This window comes from Gouania willdenowi, chromosome 15, assembly GCF_900634775.1.
Source record: "Gouania willdenowi chromosome 15, fGouWil2.1, whole genome shotgun sequence".
Classification (NCBI taxonomy): domain Eukaryota; kingdom Metazoa; phylum Chordata; class Actinopteri; order Blenniiformes; family Gobiesocidae; genus Gouania; species Gouania willdenowi.
The window spans coordinates 10,920,657-10,942,313 of NC_041058.1; the positions used below are offsets into that span (position 1 = coordinate 10,920,657).

The window sequence follows — 21,657 nt, forward strand, 5'->3', positions numbered from 1 at the left end:
AATAATAACAAATTTAAAAAATCTCCAGCTCTCATCAGTGTTGCTGGACAGCAGACAGAAGCGCCTCTACAAGTGGAGCCCAAAGAAAGGCTCACCAGGCAGCCGGCCAGGGCTGTCATGTGGACACTAATCCCAGAGAACTGGAGTCATCAACACACACACGCACGCACACGCACACACACACACACGCACACACACACGCACACACACACGCACACACACGCACACACACACACACACAGTAAAGGCTTATAATTACTGACAGCATACCAAAACAGCATGTAGATTAACTGGTAGTACAACCACAATTATTTTCAGAATTGGAAAAAAAAAAGATTATTTGTTGATTAAGAATTCATATTTAGTTTGGTTTCTCCTCTCAGTAAGTCTGAAGTTTAGTCTCTATTCTGTTTCTGCATTCACTTACAGAAACTGAACTGATATACTGAAACAAACCTATATTTTTCAGTTTCAAAAACTTGACTTTAGTAAACATTTATTATCAGCATATGCATCGCTTCATCAAATAGTGATATATCATCTATCTCTAACTTCATCAGGAATTTCCTTAAAAAAAATATATGAACATAAGCTGGTCCCCACAAATACACACAAACACAAGTGCTGGTCCCCGCAAACATGCACAAACACACGTGCCAGCCCCTGCAAACACACACAAGCTGGTCCCCTCAAACACTCATAAACACAAGTGCCGGTCCTCACAAACAAAACCAGAAACCAGTCCCCACAAACACACGTGCCAGTCCCCACTATTAAATGCTGGTCCCCACAAACATACATCAGTACCCACAAAAACAAACAAACACACGCCGGTCCCTACAAATACACACAAACACATTGGTCCCCACAAACACAGCACTCATGCAATAATCACATTTTATTGACCATTATTGACTATTATCCATAAAGTTAGCATCAGTGCCTGAATTGATAAAAAAAATTACAGCTTAAATTTGCAGTTTGGACACAAAAGGTGGTTGTGATGAGCCATGTTGTCCAACAGGTGGCAGTGTTGAACAACTGCATTAAAGGTAAAGCTGATACTTTCACTTGGACAGTCAAATTTGGGTCATTTATCACACAAAAAAAGATTCATTAATGTATATCTTTTACACTTTTGAAAGCACTAATTTGGTTGGTTGGAAATTATTGACGGGATGGTAACAAAGAAAATCTATTCAGGAAAACTACAATAAATAGACAACTACTGTAAAACAGAAAATAAATAGGTAAATAACATGGCATCAAGCAGTGGAGCTCACTCTGTAACAATGACTTGATTATAAAATTAAAAATAAATAAATAAATAAATAAAAATCAAAAACTTACTATTTTAAGGGGCAAATCATGCAATCAAGATGAAGAACTTGTTTCTAATTGCATGCATATCCCCAACTTCAGAATCATTTTCTCGACCCTGTAGTGTCCAATAATATGTTGCTATATTACCTATTGATCAACACGTATTCAAAGTGAGCATAAAAATCAAACAGCAACTTATAAATCGTCATAAAGAAACTTTTATTTGGCTCTAATTTCATCTCCACTAACCTATTAACCTTTAAATTGTCTAACCCACTCCTCAGTGGAAAACTGAGCCAAAAACAATGTTTTTTCCACGAGCCAGTGTAAATGGTATGCAGCCTCAAAGAAGGTCTTACATTACAGCGTTTGGAATTAAAAACATAAAAATAAATAAAAAGGAGGAGAAAATATAACGGACATACAAGAACAACAGTTGTTACGCTTGAAAATGTAATAAAACACAGTACAATAAGAGTTACAAATGGCATAAACACTTAACAGCAGTTCAGCACAGTTAATACTGCTCTCCTCAGCACAGTGCACGTACTCCGACAGATGTAAAAACTCTGGAGAAAAAAAACAGCAAAAAGCATTTGATTTACTTGCATTTTTCTGTGTACAAACAGAGCAGGTATGCAGGGCAGCAACTGACTTAGTGGTGGAAAAAAAAAAAAGAAAAAGAAATAAAGCACTGCACACCCGAAGAGAACATAAAAGTAGGATGAAAGAATAGCGCTATGAAGTTAACACTGAAACCCTCGCCATGTAGCATCAAGTCATCTCACAATTTGAAAGAAAAGTGCCAGACTCAAAGTGCAACAAACACACTTCGAATCTAAAGAGCGATGCTGTGAATGCATAAATAATTTCAGCATTGAAGAATAAAGACGACGGAACATTTCAACAAGATTGTTGTAAAAGCCATGAGATGAAAAATGAAAAAAAAGTGCAGAGATACGGTAAAACATCACATTGTTGAACGTGGTTAAAAAGAAGCTTTGGAAATAAAAAAAAGCACAAAGTCTGTGGTGCAAAGTGAGAGTAAAGTGTTAAACGTACAAAGGATGGGGAGTTTTTTGGTGTTGCTGTAATTCTCTGGAACTCAGTCCATGTCAGATGTGTTGACACTGTTTCAGTTCAGCCAACAATTCAATACCAACCTCAACCGTGTTAAAACACCTTTTCCTCTTTGTGAACTTATAAGGTCATAAAACAACCTGATGCCAAAGCAATAAAAATCAGAGGTTTGAGGCTTTATACTACTCATGTTGCTATTTTTTATTAGATCTTTTGATGAATAACTGAGAAAACTGATGCACATTGTGAGAAACAACGACTGAATAACTCATTCCAGTAAGTTCATTTTGTCTTCTTTTAAAAAAAAAAAAAAAAACATGTTAAGGTTTATTTTATTTAGTCAAGGATTTTCAGGAAATTTCATCTACTGACATGTTTCGATAGGTGATACGCCTTGATGTGTCCCTACGAGTTCTCTCATAAGAAAAGCATCAAAGTATTTTCTGATGGCTTTCATGTAGGGACACATCAAGGCATATCACCACCGAGGATTGCTGGCAGTTGACAGTCGAAACATGTCAGTAGATAAACTTTCTCAATAAATGAAACCTTAACATATAACTGAATAACTAACTTCCAGAAAGATAGAATTTGGTGTTGCATACTACATAAATATAGGCAAAAGTAACCGATAGCTAAATTGACCACAGGCTTCACTGACTGCTCACTTGTGCTCCATTTCCCTTTATTATCATCCAAAAAAAAAAAAAATTAAAAATTTTTTGCAATTCTATTATTTAAGCCACATCACTGAATATAAAAAACATTGTGTTTTTCAACCGTATTTCATTTCCAAGAAACAAAAAAGACTAGAAATCATCCTGGAATGGCACTGGGTTTGTCTCGTTTTCAGTCTTTTTGCAGAGAAAAACAAAGGCATCGTCACCAAAAAAGCGATTTGTACACAGTTGAGTTTAAATAGTTAAATAAATAGTTCACATGTACCTGAGCATGGACAGCAAAGCACCTCATGGAGGCATAGCACCGAGGTGTGATGTTCGCCCCCTTTTCACGAGAAACTTTCTGACACCGGACCACACCAGAAGGTCTCACAGAGTCTCAATAATTAGTGCAAATAAACGGAGTCTCTGTCTACGCATTCATGATGTCAATGAGCTCAGCCGTCCTTCTGAGTCTTTGGTGGTCTGTAGGGCAGCGCCGGCGCAGATCTGAAAGAAAAAACAGAATATATGCAATAAATATAATATTACAATACATACCAGAGAAATAGCATGGATGCAAGTTTTTTTGTGGAATGGGAATAGCACCTGATTGAGATTGAGTCACAAACACTTAACCTCTAAAGCTATGGGGTTACACATGTAAAAACTCGGTCATTGTTTCATTGCCGACATATTTCAAACATTTAGCTCATTTTCCTCCCATTTAGCTAAAATATGTTCTATATCATTGTTAAAATATGTCACCATTTAGATTTAACATTTAGATTTAGACTTAACAATTAGATTTAGACTTAACATTTAGATTTCAAATTTAGATTTAGATTTAACATTTAGATTTACATTAAACATTTAGATTTACATTAAACATTTATAATAACTTTAAGATTTAGAAATTACATTGACATTTAGATTTATTTTTCATGTTTAGGTGTTGTTGTGATTTTATACTGTTACCTGCAGTACTACCTGCCCAGATGAATCCTGAATTGTACACCCTTGCCTGAGACTATCGCTGAATACTGCTAGCTGAATACTGCGAGCTGAATAGTGCAAGCTGACTACTGCTAGCTGAAAACTGTTTGCTGAATACTGCGAGCTGAATAGTGCAAGCTGACTACTGCTAGCTGAAAACTGCTAACTGAACACTGTTAGCTGAATACTGCTAGTTGAATACTGCTAACTGAATACTGCTAGCTGAAAACTGTTAGCTGAACACTGCCAGTTGAATGCTGCTAACTGAATACTGCTAGCTGAATGCTGTTAGCTAAATACTGCGAGCTGACTACTGCTACTTGAATACTGCTAACTGAATACTTCTAGCTGACTACTGCTCGCTGACTACTGCTAGCTGAAAACTGCTAGCTGAATATTGCTAGTTGAATACTGCTAACTGAATACTGCTAGCTGAATACTGCTAGCTGAATACCGTTAGCTGAATTCTGCTAGCCTGTTCGCAAACACATTCCAAATGAGCACCAAGACAGTCTAAAAATTAAGAATGGTGACAAAGTTGATTAGAGTCTAAGAAAACCAATCTCCCTCAACACCATAACATCCTTTAATTACGGTTTTATTTGGAAAATAATTCATTCACTTTGTAAAAAGGCGCCAGATTCATCACTTAGATTAGATGAAGCCAACTAGTCACAGAGGGGCTTATTATGGCGTGTGATTGCAGTCACATTGCACAGACCTGCTGGGTAAAGGAATGGATGGGAGAGGCCTGGGCACTGTAGGGATTGGTATGGGGAGGGGTCCATTTCCTGGGATGTGGACCATTGATGCCTTGGTGCCGTGACTCAGACGGGAACTTCTCCCGAGTGGATCCGCAGGAAGTGGCCTCTGCGGCGCGCTGGGTTTCTCAAAGTCCTTAAAGAAAGGATCAAATATCCATTCAGTCATTATATTAAAAAAAGAAAGAAAATATAGTGAGCTTTCTCAATAATTCAGGGTTAAGTTGATTGGACCTAAAGATATTTCACTAGAGGGCACTGTGGTCTCAGAAATGTTCTTAGCGAAGCAGCTACAGACAGAAATGGATGAATTCTTCAATCTCCTCTTGCTCCTGGTCTCAACCATCTATTAAGTTGCAGTAGTGTGTGCGTGCGTGCGTGTGTGTGTGTGTGTGTGTGTGTGTGTGTGTGTGTGTGTGTGTGTGTGTGTGTGTGTGTGTGTGTGTGTGTGTGTGTGTGTGTGTGTGTGTGTGAGTAGACAGTTATATGAGGTGCCATCATGTGTTGCTAATCTACTCAAAAGAAGCGAGTCACTGACAAACATCTGCTACCACCATCACTATTTATGCACATTTACCCACACCACAACAAACATAAAAACACACCCAAAAAAAAAAAAAAAAACAGTAATTTACACTAATTTACAAAAAAAAAAAGAACATTCTAATCATCATGTTTTCATATTACTAAGCACAAAGGTTCAAACCATCCATTGTTCAAGCCAAAAACCTTCGTGATGTTGTTGTCACAGCAACGTACAGTTATTTTCCCGTGAGCATTTCTCGCTGCATGACCCTATGACTCAAGCACAACCTGGCTTCACATCAGCTCCCCTTTCACAAATTCTTCCTCACAAAGTAAAGTACCACCTACAATTTATTTCAGTATTTGCAGTTGAGGTTCTACGAGAAACTCACAACATTTCTACAGTTTGACGTCATCTGGCTGTTGTGAATAGTCTTTCAATAGCAACGGTGGAAATAATGTTCATTTTTCAGTCGCTGAAGGAAACAAAACAGTGGGCCGGACACAGTTCAGTGTAAGTGCTTCATGGTAAAAACAAACCGAGGGACAAAATAGGTTTAAACCCCAACAGAAATGCTGGAAAATCTTTCCCTCGAATCTTGATCCTATATAAAAAGATAACTGAGATTTGCAGAATTTGTATTATTTTACATGCTGGGCAAGGTAAAGTTTAAACAGTATACCACACCCAACCTCATGAAAACACTTTTGATGTCCTACATCGACCAGAGAAGAGAAAGATTAATGCAGGAGCTTGTAATATAACCCCAGCCTAATTGCAATTCTGTTTTTTTGCAATAACTAGAGCAGATAAAGAGAAAATATAAGATGAGCTAATCTCAAAATGTAAAATTCCCAGTACAAACTAACTCATCAATAATGTGTAAAGATCCATGCTAGACTATATAAATGACAGATAAAACTCATTAATTATTCACATAATCTATAAATAATTTATCTGATGGTGTTTGGTTATATTTGGGGTAATTTCTGCCTTATAAAAGTTGTTTTCCCAATAAATAATATATGATGTGCATAACAAGAAGCTGTTAGTAAAATTTCACTTCAGTGTTCTTTAAATCCAAAACAAAAGGAAGCAATCTTTAAAATGAGTTAAAATTCCTGAAAACAGCCCAAAGCTGTTCATGTTCAGCTACAAATGAGAAAAGCCTTGAAGAATAAAAAATGTTATGATGATGCTTTGATGCAGTTAAGCTAGGCACAGCAGGCCATGCTTTACTTACAGTTCCGTGAATTATCATAACTGACACTACTTTATATTCCTGGGATTATGACAACGCTGTTGGTGTCAATAGGTGTGGGTTTAAAGGAACGGGTGAAGAAGATAGAAACCTGCTATGAACATTCGTTTCAGGTGCATGTTCTGCTCTTCGAGTGATGCAAAAACAAACAAAACACAATTATCTTTAGAAATACTGTGTAAAAAACCAAAAATTAGGAAGCTTTATGCACTGGAGTGCTTTGATGGACTGTGACCTGCCAATGTTGTAACTACTCTGCCTGGGACTCATCCAAGCCTGGACAAGCAGCTCCCAATCCCCTTAATTGAGGATGGATGAATAGTTTGCATTCTCCGTGGCTTTAGAAATCTTTTTTGAACTTTTGCCTTCGAAGCACCATTCAAATTAAAATCCAACACTTTAATATCGGTTTAACTGTCCCTTGTATTTATTTATTTGTATAATTTTCTCACCTTGTCTATACATGCTGTGGAAGGTCAACACTACATGTAGTGTAATCTTTTTGAGGCAGCAATGCATGTTTTATTATTGTAATCAATACATTTCTTAATTTTTTTATTGCATAATTGTGACCATCACCAGCCCTCCCTAATGAAGGGTAAGTAAATCTTTATTAAAGGGAGAATATAAAAAGAGGGCAGTGTTACGCCTATGTGACAGGGGAGAGGAAGTCAGGGTCGGACAATGGAAGGGGTGGCAAAACACTATTTTAAGATGAGAGTGCGTTGCGTTGTTACTATTGTGAATACAGTAATGCCTCGTTTATCGCAGGGGTTACGTTCTAAAAATAACCCGCAATAGGCGAAATCCGCAAAGTAGTCAGATCTATTTCTTACAATTATTATACATGTTTTAAGGCTGTAAAACCCCTCCCCACACACTTTATACACTTTTATAAAACAGGAATTAACATTTCTCTCTAGTTTAAACACTCTCAAAGTTCAAACCTTTGTAGATTTTAAAACATAAACCTGTTTTCAAATAAACAGCACTTCACAGTCACACTGCTAGCAATAAAACATTGATGCCGAACGCATTCAGAGTCTTTGTTGACGATGGTCTTTATAACCGGGAACGGACTAAGAAGGTTTAGGCGTGGAGGAGAATCAGCGAGGAGGTGGTAGTAGCAGGTAAAAGTTCTCTCTGTAGCACTGAGCTAGGATAGCATTAGCAGCTAATCACACTGGCTTTTTTCACTGGTAGCTTATATTTATGAGTGGAGAAAAAGGAGCACACCTCCTCGCTTCAGCACAGGCAGTGAAACTTACTGAGTTGGATGCAGAACACAATACACGTTCATGCGCTGCAAAAAAAATGCATCCAAAATTCCACTGTAAAAAAAAATTATCTGTGAAACACTGAGGCCGGTGATGTATTTTTCTTTTAAACTCCAACATTTTCTTTCCACTGAAATAAATAGAAAAAATATAATTAAGTCTTTTCATTTTAACTTGATAAAGGGATGCTGACACAAAGGCGGCTGAAATGAAGTCCTTTAAGCATACGGACACATACGAGAGCAGATTGTGTTAGTTATTACAATGTGCGCAGATACACGTTTACTTCAGGGATTGACGTCCTTGCCCACCTGCTGTTAGATCTCTACTGAAGTCTCCCTCCTGTTTCTGACCTCCATGTGATGCCTGTGCTGCTCCATCTGTTATTCTAATGGTAAATGAGGCGATAGGTGCAACCAATTAACAAAGTGTTAGAAGTTTGCAAAGATTGGCTTCTTAAGGAAATTATATCCTTAGTTTGCAATTACTCACTAATGGGGCATTTGCAGCAATGGATGAATTGAAACCAACAAGAACAATCACATGTACTAAATGTTTTTGTTCTGATGAAAAAAAAAATGAAAAAAAATGAATAAACCCATTAATCAACCAATCTATCTTGCATATTTTCCTTTCATTAAGCACAAAAGTATTTAATGTCGAAATAATCATACATCTGTAAGATTTAAGAGTAAATTGTGTGCTACGGCTGGAAAAAAGATATTCTCCATCCTAAAGAATGTTCACATGAGCCATAAAAGAATCATTATAGGAGCTTAAAGCAGCTGGAGATTATTCTTTTTATCTGATAAAGACATATAGTGTAAGTTTCATGGATCAATAAATCTAAGCACATTTGCTCTAAGGTTGAAATTGGTGCTCAAAAATGTGTTGTGATCTCCACTGAAAACATTATCCTAGTGCCACTGTCAGAAAAGTTTCATGCATTGCATTGTGGGATGTGGACTCCCGTAGATGGATGCATAGAAGTGTTTTTCCTTCGTTCTTACTGTGATTTCTTGTGTTTCTTCACCAAACAATGAGGGCAGTGATTTGCCTGACTCCATTTTGGTTCTAGTTTGGTCCCAGTATTCCCCATAATATCACTTCACTCCGAGAGACATTACATTACGACTAGATTCAGATCTTTCTGTGTAATACGCAGAGTAAACATCCACATTGTTTTGGAGCAGCTTTGAATCTGTGAAAAGACCAGCAATGTGTTGGGGAGTCACTTTGGCAGAGTGTTTGGGGGCAAACACAAGAAAGTACGGCTATAAATCTGATTTAAAAAAAAATTGTTTTCCTATTGTTAAATATGTATTACATTATTTAGTTCTATTGTGAGATGTTACTTAATGTCATGTATAGCAAATATATAATAAATATGGGTGTCTAAAATGATCAAATGGAGATCTTCAATCCACAGGGATTATACAGTAGCACAGGGGTTGAGCGCTACAAGACACAGCTTTATTCCAAAGTCACAGAGAATATTAGTTCTATTTTTGGCAGTGAATGAACCATTCTTTTATTATTTATTTATTTATTTTTTTACAAATAAATTGATCCTGAAAGATAACTTCACCAATTGCTATTAAATCCTTTCATCCCACCTGAATGAAAAACCTTGAAGCTTGTCAAAGCGGATCTATACGGTTACATCTTGGCTTTAGCAGAGAAAAAGTGAGTCACCACAAAGCCAATGATTTCCTTCCTTTTGAGAATGCCACACACGTGTGAATTTTTAACGCACCCTGTTGTGGCTCACATAGTGCAATACTCTATAGCTTAACCCTGCACACCACTGCACCAAAACTGAACCGAACTTTGATTGCCCCCCCCCCATCCCAGCAGACAGATGGATTTACTATCTACAGCATTCGATACTGCTACTTCAGCAGAAAGCAATGCCTCACCCAGGAGCCACAGAGAAGGAGACAGATTGAATTTTGTAGTCAATATTTGGTCAAGCACGACGGCTGCAGTGTAAAGAGAGCAATGAGTTTCAAAGTGCACTCCTTAGCTGAAATCTGTAAAAAATAACCATGCAGGTGGCAATCTGTAGAAGTTTCAGACCATTAACTACAATTTGCATACATCTCACATTATTGCAAAGTTAAAAGAAGAAAAAAGACTTTCCTAAACCACTGGTTTTAGAAGTTTTAATATTTTAAGCAATGCATCCAAAACGTCATCCCGGGATCAATGTTTGAAACTATTGTAATACTTCTATTGTAGTTAGATATCAAAGTATCCATCCATCCATCTGGACCTGAGTAGATGTTTTGATGTTGCAGATTTGGCCTTAACTCACCCTATGCTTGGCGTGCGCTGCTTATGCCCTGATTGGATAGGCTTTAACGCCCCTTAAGCAGGATGCAAGTGCACAGAAGATGGACAGTGGAATAGATTTCACTGCTGTCCCAACACTTTGAGGTGTACTACATAATCTTCCTTGGCAGATGGCATGCAGCACAGTCAGGGAGTTGTGTGCGTGTGTGTTTAAATTGAGGACTTTTCCAAGGTCATGAATCACTTTTCTATCTTCTTTTAAAAGCCACAGAGAATGAAGCAGGCTTAGGAAGAATGACTGTGCATGTGCAATTCCATGAAATCTAAGAAAACCTCATCTGGTGTGGAATTGTCTTCGAAGCAACTAGCTTTAATATTTATAAGTCAGGGTCTTCTGAAATGCCAACGATTCACTGAGATTTAAAATAAATGTGACTTTACAGGACACCTGGATGTTCATTTCAACCAACAGTAAGAACGATTGGTAGAATATTGAAGGACAAACCATAAACTTATTGCATGATTTAGATTTAGATTTAGCCAAAAGTAATGAACAGTAATAAATACACACCATGGCCCTCATTTATCAACCTTGCGAGAAAAAGGGTGCAAATTTGAGTGCACATTTAGTCGTTCGACAGGACCAATGATTAATTATTATTTTTTCTCTTTGTCTGCACATGCTGTCTAAGGTTAACACTGCAAGAAGTACAATCTTTTATAGACAGCAATGCGTGTTTTGTTATTGCAATTAATTAAATTAATTTATTTTATTGCATAATCATGACCATCACCAGCCCTCCCTAAGGAAGGGTAAGAGGAACTTTATTATAGGGAGGACATAAAAAGAAAGGGCAGTGTTACACCTAGGTGAGGGGGAAGGGAACAGGGAAGAGGGAGTCAGGGTACGAAATGGAAGGGGTGGGAAAGAAGTGACTGCTTTAAAGTTAGAGTGAGATGTGATGTTATAGTTGTGTATATTGTGTTGTGAAATCCATTCAGCCAGTCTGGTGACAAGTTTGGGGCTCAAGTATAATGGTGGCGGCCGTGACGAGAGGGAAATTGGTATTTGGGATCAATGTGTCTAAGGTTAAGCCCAGTATAAGTTCATCCCACAGCCCAAGACAGGCCAGTGCTTCCAATACCAAAGTTTGTGCAAGATCCGCTTCTGCAAACCCAGGCGCCACCCTGGGCCCGAAGGTTTCAGTTTCTAATTTGTTTAATTCGTTTTAATAATCAGTTTTGATCTGTTCTGAATGTGTGTCTGCTTATACTTAAATGGCCGCTGAAGTTTGTTTACTATTTTATTTTGTGACTCAGCCACATTTTGCCGCTGCACTGAAAATCCACAAGAACACACACAAGAACAGACCTGACGGGAGACCTGTGTTCATAGCGTACGCTCGCGTCAAAATTGATTAAATATTGAATATGGTTGAAGGCACATTGTACGCTCAGATCTGAACGTACGAACGGTAAATGAGGGTCACTGCGTTTAACAAGGTAAGCCATACACAGTATTTACATGGTCCATTAAACATGTGCAAAAGTACTATAACAGTTTGTTTTCCCTGGTATGATAGAGAGGATATATAGATTGTATACTAGTTGAGGAATCAATGCATTTAATTTCGTTTTTACCAAACCAACCTGTTCTGCTCTGTATGACGGCTGCTGTCGAGGCAGACTGAGAAAAGCCTGGTCTCGGGGTGGTGACATCGGTTGGATCCCGCGTTGAGTGGGTAGAGGTGGCAGCATGGGCTGGCCCACACTCAGAGACACCGGCATGGGATGGCTGATGTGCAGCGGCTGGTAGAGCGGCATCCTTCGCAGGCTGTGTGAGTGGAAATTATGTGGAGGGAAAAGAGGCTCTGCACTCAGGAGGGACGTCTGAAAGAAGATGGAGAGGATTCAGGAATGCAGTGTGATATTGTGCCAATGAAAAGAAGACGCTGGAACTATAACTTATAAATGAAACTTATGTCCTGGTTTGACATTTCAATATCTCGCAAGTGGAGATGGTTCATCTAAGTTCGAAAACACATCGCTGTCAATACATGAGGTAGTTATTTTGTGCGGTTACAAAACTCACTCGACTTTCCTGCTTTTAGCTTGCAATATCTTCCTTCATTTTAATTTGTCCAGTTATTGTTTTCAATATTTCAATGCATGCTACAATTAGCTATGTCTATTGACCATGTCTTTATAACCTGTGTTCAGATTTTCTACAATTTAAAAAATGTAAAAGTAGACAGTTTGCATACGCAGAGTTTACGGAGGCAGGGGGAGCAGTGCCCCCCCCCATGTTAAAAAAAAAAAAAAAATAAATATATATATACATACTGTATATACAAATATTAAATGCCATAAAACAGTGACAGTACAAAATATATATGAATTCATTTGTTGTTTCCAAATTATTGAGACTTTAGGTTGGTTCTTCTTCTGTTGTGCAATTTTTCTTCACAATGTAAATGGTGAAGCAGCACTGCGCCCAGCAGTTCATGTATGGTACTGCAGCAAAAATGACGCAGAAAGCGGCCGCCGGCCTGATTTTATCATGAATTTACAACATTAAATGAAGTATCGACATAAATTTTCATAGTCAACATTATCAATTATCTTAATTATTTATGCATTATTGTATGTGTTACACACGTTGTGGTTGGCATAAATCTCGAGATGGTCTACAGATTTAATTCTATTTTATTCTTTTGCCCCTCCCCTGGCAAGAATTTCAAACTCCACCTATGAGAGTTTGTAATTTTATATCTTACGAAACTCATTGGTGATAATTACAACAAACAATCCAAAACCCATTTACTTTGTCAGCCAGAATCAATCAACTCTGCCTCTTTTTTCATAAAAATAACCCTCTTTCACAATAGCGCCATCATTTATATATTTTCAAACTACTGAGGAACTAATGTCAAGTAAATCATATTTCATTATTTTGTTTTGTCAACAAGGCTGTAAGCATGGCAGCTCTGATCAGACACTCGGCTGGAGGTTGAATGAAGTGCTCTCGTATTTACAGAAGAAACAGCCTTGTACACATCTGTGCTCACAAACACAATATGCGCTGAAAACGCAGTAAATACATAAGAGTGAGAGGCGGCACAGTATACGTAGGTCACTGTGCGTTGAAAAGGGACTCACCTTATAAATGCTGGCTGCACAGGGTTTGGGTGGAGGCATGCGCTGTGGTGTGGGTCTGTACAATGACTCTGTCCTCAAAGGGCTGGCCGGTTTGTTGGCCTCCACAGATCTACAAACAACAACATGTAAACTAAGCGGAGTGAAGCACTTGAAGTTAGTTATACGTTTTCAAGCCATTTATGGTAAATTGCCAACATTTAACTTGAACATACTGGATTTAGTATTTCATCCACTATTCCAGCAGAAACTTTGCAACAAATAATAATTGGTCTGACTGGGAGCTAATACAGTTTGCTGGATTTAATTCTAACAAAAGGCAACCTGGTAATTAGTTGCTTTGTTATCCTTTCACTCAGTATGGAGTCAACTTCCTTTTCATTAAGTCATTGAGCTAAAAATGTACCTATAAATGTGTGCACTCTGTGTTGATTACTAATAGATCCACGTTTAGTTTGCATTTAGCATTTACTTTATGTATTTATTTTTTAAACTAAATTCTGAAATATGCAAAGAAACAACTGAAAGCAAAAAAGCAACTAAGTAATTGTGATAGCATTTAAAAATCCTATGTTAATATGTAACTAAACCCCAAAACAACTGTTTTTTTCCTGCCGAAAACAAACGTAAATGGGTGTGAAGTAGTGTTGTTGATTCATTATTGCCCTATTTTTTGGTTGTAAAACGTAAGTGACTGCCCTCCATGGGTTCAAACTCTATTACAATCATAATTCTTTTATCAGATAAATCCATAGTGTAGGCTACATTGATCAATAAATCGAGGAACATTTGCTTGAAAAAAAAAAAAAATGTAAAAGGCTGAAATTACCACTTAAAAGTTAGTTTTCAACTCCACAGTGAAAATTCATTTGTTGACATTTTTGCGCATTGCATTGTGATGGTGGAGATGAAAACAAACTTTAAAGTGGACATTTCAACCATTTTTGTTTCTTTTTGGAGTAAATTATGTTCAATTCATGGATCTATGATAAATATACTATGTAATTCCAACAAGTTCATTTTGTCTTCATTTTTGAAATAATATGCTAAGGTTTCATTTATTCAGACAATTATTTTCAGGAAATTTACTCTTATATCTTGACATGTTTTGACTGCCAAATGTCAGTCTTCCTCAGAGGCATCTACTGATTGCTTTCATGTGTCCTTAAATATACGGTTTATATGGTTTTATCTAATCAAAATTATTGTGGGTAGCAGGTTTTTGTCACTGTTGGCCCCGCCCCTCCAATAAAAACTAGCACTAGACTGGTATCTGTGAAGACGAGATTGTATTGTTAAAATTGTGAATAGTGAGTATTGAGTAGGTAGTTAGCATAGCATAGAATGTTCTTTGGACAATTTATGGTATTGAGTGGGCGTGTCTTAAATGCTACAGGAGCCCCACCCATAATCATTATACATTTTTTTCATTCCGAGGCGCGCATCAGCAAAAACCCTGGGGTTTAATTACACTTTAATGAAGCCTGGGGGAAATAATATCTGGACCCTGACGCTCTGTCTCCACTAACCTACTCTTTAGAGAGCAGATTTTTATAATACGGATCAGTCTGATGCAACACAACAGGCTCCATGCTTTGACATGGAAGGGACGCAGTACCTGAATTTGTCCAGCGTGCCCTTCTTGTTGGGGAACATGAGATGCAGCAGAGTCTTCCTCTTCACAAAGACGATGACGGTGGCTATGAGCAGGGTGACCAGGGTAACCAGGATTGCCACAGTAATGAGCACACTGTCGGCTGATGCCACATATGACAACACGCACATTAATACACACACACGCACATCTACAGTACAATGACAGGACATAATGAAGGCTGTTACAGCTCGGCCTCGTCAGCAGGAAAAAGTTCACATTTCTGGGCTCGTTTATGCTTTTCACATGCTTATTCTTTCCAATTGATCCGCTAAATGTGATCAGATGTGTGCTAGAGTAATCACATTTGCATAATTGTATAAGGAATTCAAATGGAATTTGTGTTTTATAATTGTGTTGGTGCGAGTGTGCTTACAGGAGTGAGAATGGTGATTTAAATGTATACGGTACCTGCCAGTCTCATAGGGCCACTGTCAATGCTCCCACCAAATCCCACTTTTTCACAGAACGGGGGGGCCCAGTTTGCTTCACAGTGGCAGTTTTTCTTATTGTTGCACACCTGAAAGCAAAGAGTCATGGATATATTAAAAACATTTTGTGAAAGCACCACAGAGCTAAAATGGTAAACACTTCCAGAGAGCACTCCTGGCACCTTTCTGTATGGAGTTTGCATGTTCTCATAGTGCTTTGTGTTTTTCCCCACAATCCAAATAATGTACGATACAGTAATTTGAGTTTCTGAAAAATCTTCTTATCTGGATCATTGATCCTGACCACGGTACCATAAATCATTCACACAAGGCTTCTAAGAAATTTTGATAACACTTTACTTTAAGTTTTATACATAAGGCTGATATTACATTAACATTATTATGACATGACACATGTCATTAACATGGATAAGGTGTCATGAAGGATGTCAGTAAGTGTTGTTTGTTACCCTAGTCCTAACCCTTCGTTAACCTAACGCTAATCCTAACCCCTAACTCTACCTAACCCCACTATATCCCTCCACCTCCCCCAAAAAATGCCAACATAGCTCCAAAGGTGTCATAATTTAGCAAACGACAATTAATGACAGCCTTCATGACACCTTATCCATGCTAAATACAGATCGTAACAGCGTAATGTCAGCCTTATGTATACATTTCAAGTAAAGTGTTACCAAAATTTCTATTCCCATTAATAACGATACAGTAAATGGAAATGTATGGGCACCCCCCACTGTTTAAAGATTAATCACAATAAAATGCACAATCCAGATCTGATCTGGATGAAACTTGGTGGGGCAGTTGTGGAACCAACGTGACATAACTGAATCAGATTTCATAAAGATTGGTGAATTACAAACCAAGTTATAAGTTTTTAAACTTCACCAAGGATCAGAGATAAGGATTTTTCAATTTTTGAAACTGATCCAGAATCAGTACATTGATCCAAATCCCCTAAAATGTTTATGGGAATCTTCCATGGTCTCTTTTGTCATGTTGAATTCTCCTTCTGTATTTTAATACCTTTTACATTTTAGGTTGCCTTTTAAAATCTGGCCAGGGACACCAGATGAAAACTAGCGTCTTTTGGCTAACTCTGACTCATTCACAGTATGTCTGTCTATTAATGTGCATAGTCCACTTTAAATAATGAATAAATTAAAGCTTAAGCTTAAGGTCTATGTTTGGTAAAAAAAAATGTTGTCAAAATCCGTTTGTTGTAATCCTGCTAACAGACAAAGCAATTAATAATGAAAAACGCCAGTGAAAATATCAAACACCTTGGTGGAAGTAAATGACTAACTCCTTTGAACACATTTACATTGATTAGCATGTTTATTTATTCAGTTATTTAATTTGAAGACAATGACAGCGTATGCACGTGTTTTCGAATAGACTAAATGTGTAAATGTTGGAGTCAATTCAGTGTAAATTTTCTGTGCAGAAATAAGATGAAGCAGTGTTTCCTAAGGCGGCGCTGCTGTCCAGCTGTTGGTCAGAGGAAGGATGTAAAAAGGGGGTACAGAGACAAGTGCACAGCTGTGGGGATTTATTTTAGTTGTCTGTCCCTGCCTCCATGCCACAGATCTTCCTTCTCACTGGGTGATTGGGTTAAGAGGTACTTGAGGGCTCAGAGCGACAGATTAGGAGGTTCATGTTTTATGCTTGAAAGAGGGAAAATATTGCTAAAAGACATCTCCAAACTAACCCAATATAAATGTATCCTGTTAAGTATCCCAGATTCAAAGCGTAACATTATTTGATTCTTTTTTTCTCAGGTTTACTGACAGAAAACTTTCTACCATTTGTCAAAAACTCCTAACAATGTACTGCACATTAAACGCAGCTACCTGCAATAAATTATACTGTATCTACATTATGCTAGGCAGCAGCAATAAATAATTTATACTGTCTTATATTGAATATTTAATCGTAACAAGTTGAAACCAGAATCAGTCACTGGATTATTACAGTCACTTCTTCACGCATCATCTTTCACCAAAATGCGTTCAATCCATATAAAAAGTTTTAAACTTTCTTGTAAATGTGCAGTAGTGTGAGTAACAGAAACTGATTACTTGGAATGAATTGTATTTTCCAAACACCTGCAGGAAAATTCAGAAATGCTGTTTTCCCAGCCAGGTTTTCCAGTGTTTGACACATGAAGTGGGAGAAAAATAAGTCCACACACATATTTTTTTTTTCTAGCTTGAATGTCTTCTGCTACTTTATGTTTTTGTGTTGGGTACATTTAAAAATGATGATTTTTATTGGCTTTTTATTGGAGCATCCAATTTGGCCTGTTGGAGAAACTAAAAATGACTTGAATCATTGTGTAAATGAAACTCAACAATCTTTGCAGGGGCTCACAGTTTTCCCGGTGCCTGTATCATATGATTGCAGTCATTTTAAATGTTAAACAGTTGAAAAAACTTAAAATTCTTACAAATTATTACATAATATTTGCCTTAATTAAACAGAAAATCTACAAAATTTAAAGTGAAGAGCCTGTTGGAATTGATATTTATCACGTATTGCTTGGATGTTGTCAGTTTCTTACATATTTTGTATTTTATGTATACACACAAGTGCAAACTAGGGCACAATAATGTGGAAATGACTTGTTTTCCCACATAAAATCTGTGGCCCACTTGAGATCAAACTGCTCCACATTTGGCCCTTGAACTAAAATGAGACACCGCTGGAATAATGCATTGAAGGGTGTCTGAAGATTCTCAAAATAAAAAGACAAAAAAAGAAAACGTACAGAAACTCTTTGACATAAAAGCCACCCTGACAGTGAATAATAATAATCCAGCCTGCAGTGAATGTGTGTGATTCGCTAAACTGAACAACAGTGTAAATAAAAGATAAAAGCTATCCCAATTGAATAATTATTAAGAGTAACTAATAGATTTATTTCTGTGCAGGAAGTGCTTCTTTCTGTGCTGCTATGGAATGAACACAAAATGTGTTTTTGTCCAGTGTTCCATCATTTCCTTTCCTCTGTGTGTAGTCAAAAGATGATAAACAGCCGTATAAGTGGATCCCTAATGATGGCGTTAAATTGAATTGATTTAACCTCAGAGGAACAATAAAGATTGATTGCACAGACCGAGAGCAACGGCCATAACTCGTAAGCAACACCGTAAATTCAGCCATATCATGATATTGTTTACAATTGCAGGTGAAGGAACGGCCGTAATTTTTTTTTTCTGGCTGACCACAAAAAAAGACAAACTAGTTAAATACGGTCCCTAGCGGCTTGTAACACAGTTTCTCATGCTACAATGCATAATTTATAGCTAAATACAGAGCTAATGGATGCTTTGCACTCACCCCACGTCTATTGCATTTCCCAGAGCACTCATACACACCAAAGATAGTGACGTTCTGGCACTGCCGATTCAGACACACCTATAAAGAGAAAATTATTATTACTGAACTATAAAAAATGAAGACAAAACATAGGACTAGAGGCTCTATGCAGAAAGTTCTAGCATTTAGCACCGAACCACTGCTGCATTTAAATGTTTCATCTGTATTGCAGTTTGGAATGCATATGAAAATGTGATGCACACTCGGTTTCAAAGGCTATAGTGACACTACATCTCTGCATTTGCTTTCTAATCATGCATGCTTAGATGTTTCTTTCCTTCTACAGTCTAAAAACATAACAATTCTCACATTTTCTTCCTCGGTAACAATGCCTGCTTGTGATTGGTTGTCCCTGTACATTAAAGAACTGCAGGTGGTGACCTGACTGCATTTATGCATGAGCCTTGTGTAAAATGCTTAAGCATTTTGCAACAACAATCATTAACAAATAGCCTACTGACCAAATTATTTTGAATCAAATGGAGAATTATTTTATTTATTATGCACTTAGAAAAACACTGAAAATGGCCTTTGTCGTCATTTTTTTTGCAATTACAATATGGCAACATAATTCTGTTTAAAAAGAGGCGTAAAGAAATGATCCTTCCGAGGTATGTTGATAATTAACTAGCACAAGGTGCTCGCTTGTTATTTGGAGTTAAAAGTTGTGGGATATGGTACGTTATTTATAAAGGAGGTTTAATGAATGTAAAACACAATTCTTTCATGGTTTCTGTGTATTATATTGCATTGATTGTTTATTCACAATATAGTTAAATTGAGATTTTGTGCAAGTTTAAGTTAGGAAATCGAGAAAAACTAATAGCGGTAGGACTAGATACGTTCCGACTCCTTTTCGTTCATGTAAACTGAGATGCTATACTGTTTTGTTGTTATTTCTTGATTCTGTATTCATTTATTTTAAATCGTTTTTGAGTTGTCATTTACATGATCAAAATAAATAAACTAAATTAAATCAAATCACATCAAACATAGTATTTTATACACTAAATATAAACAAACAGCCTACTGTCAAATTATTACTGAACTAAATGGGGATTATCATATTTATTAGAAAAAAAATAAAAATGGCCTTTATTGTAATTTTATGGCTATTACAATATGGCAACATATTATTTCATACATTAAATATTATATTAAAAATGTTAAAAGCTTTGAATAACAAACTAACTTTATTGTAGTAGGTTGTGTTTAATGATCAGAAGTGTATTAACCATATCACACGGGCTCTTATTATAAAAAGCTAGGGATTTTCTGTGTGTGTTGGTGCAGCTTTTGATGATAAATTCTGAATGAAGTGTTATGTCAATGTTTACGAATCAATGGTTAAGTATAGGCACCAACAAATAAATATTTTATACAGAATGCCCTTGAAAAATCTACATTTCTAGGCAAAAAACTGGATTTTGGGTCACTATTGTGAGAGTTCTAATGTTGAACTAAACTAAAATCATGTGCAACACAGTGATGTTTGCTGCAGAACAAATGTTCCATTCATTTCAAGCTCACTTTAAAGTAGAACCTACCACTCAGGCAGCTTCATCATACAAATTACAAACCATAATCTAGTTATAGAGGTAAAATAACGAAGCACAATATGCTGTGCAAAAACAACGATTGCCTGGAAAAAAAAGAAAACCCCTGCTGTTGGATGCTTTCATGTAGACAATACGGCCTGCATTGAGAAAGCAGTTTGGAGCACTCAGCTTCCCTCAAATTGCTGCTGCTGTGCGGTCCGTACTCTTTCAACTTAATGTGCTGATTGGCAAGAACCATTTAAAAAAGAGCTTTTTCTGTAGAACAAAGGCCCACAATATACACCCACCTTCAAGGCAAGGAGTAACATGGAGAACTAAAGTAAAAGTCAAGTTATCACAGTGAGCATCTGTTTTCTGACAATTCCACCATTCCTCACAACACAGAAAGCCAGAACCACGGGTAGGGTTTTGTAGGTTAGTATAGTTAAACAGCCCAGGGAGTTTGGAAAGGCATTGCAGAACCCATGTCTGATTGGATGAATCTTTTAGCCTCCACCATGTTTAAATATATACAATACCATATATACAATATAATTGCCGCCTTGCATAGTGGCCGGTACCGATATTGATCCGATGCGATATCAACACAAATCATCCATAGTTTTATTACTTTTTTTGTTAGAAAAGGCTTGATCAAGTGATGTTACTCAAACATACACATGCCCGGTTTTTTCATTGATTACCTCAATTGTTAGTCAGAGGGTGTGTTACTCCTTTCTTACTGCAGGGTGAGCCCAAACGCCTCGCTCCAATTTGATGACGCATTCCCACTTTTAAGCTCTCTGCCATGATTGACATGTAAAAATGAATGTGAGTGGGTGGGAGGAGGGCAGGCCGTCCTCTGGCCCTACGTCACCGAGGGGGGAGGATGAAGTCAGCGTCCCGTTTCTAGACACGCCCACTCATAAATATGCAGAAGGAGGCCGCAAATCAGCCTGTTTGTGTAGAGTTGCTCAGAAAGTGACTTTTCAGAGGCTAAAACTCTGGAAAACAGCCGAGTTTGGGAAAAATAAACCTCAAATACTATGTTTTTGGGGTTCTTAGGACAAATGAAGATGGCTGAAAAATAGCATGACATGGGACCTTTAAAGTTGTTATTGGCTAGTAAAATAGGAACACTATGATTTCCTGTGGGACGTAATGAAAATTAAACAACTGCATAAATTAGAAGAAAAGTGTTGCACGTTAAAACTTAAAGTGAAAAACTTGAACATTTCATGCTTTTTAAACAGGTAACCCTTTGGACTTTCCGCAAGCTTTGAAGTAGCTCACAGTCTTAG

At 37.3% G+C, this 21,657-nt stretch overlaps 1 protein-coding gene across 2 annotated transcripts in view; it reads right to left on the minus strand.

Annotated features, from left to right (window-relative positions):
- Positions 1-3,040: 3,040 nt before the first annotated feature.
- The window catches only part of adam12b (ADAM metallopeptidase domain 12b), a 117,884-nt gene continuing 99,267 nt past the window's right edge, over positions 3,041-21,657 (minus strand). Inside the window, exons 17-23 of one of the 2 annotated variants that reach the window (XM_028468579.1) lie at positions 18,780-18,857; positions 15,400-15,508; positions 14,953-15,091; positions 13,338-13,446; positions 11,829-12,068; positions 4,780-4,955; positions 3,041-3,572 (exon numbers count right to left, since the gene is read on the minus strand). In XM_028468579.1, coding sequence (XP_028324380.1) covers positions 3,521-3,572; positions 4,780-4,955; positions 11,829-12,068; positions 13,338-13,446; positions 14,953-15,091; positions 15,400-15,508; positions 18,780-18,857 — 903 coding nt within the window. In that variant the 3' untranslated portion in view covers positions 3,041-3,520. Of the gene's footprint in view, positions 3,573-4,779; positions 4,956-11,828; positions 12,069-13,337; positions 13,447-14,952; positions 15,140-15,399; positions 15,509-18,779; positions 18,858-21,657 lie in introns of both variants that reach the window. The other variant, XM_028468578.1, reaches the window with a different exon arrangement.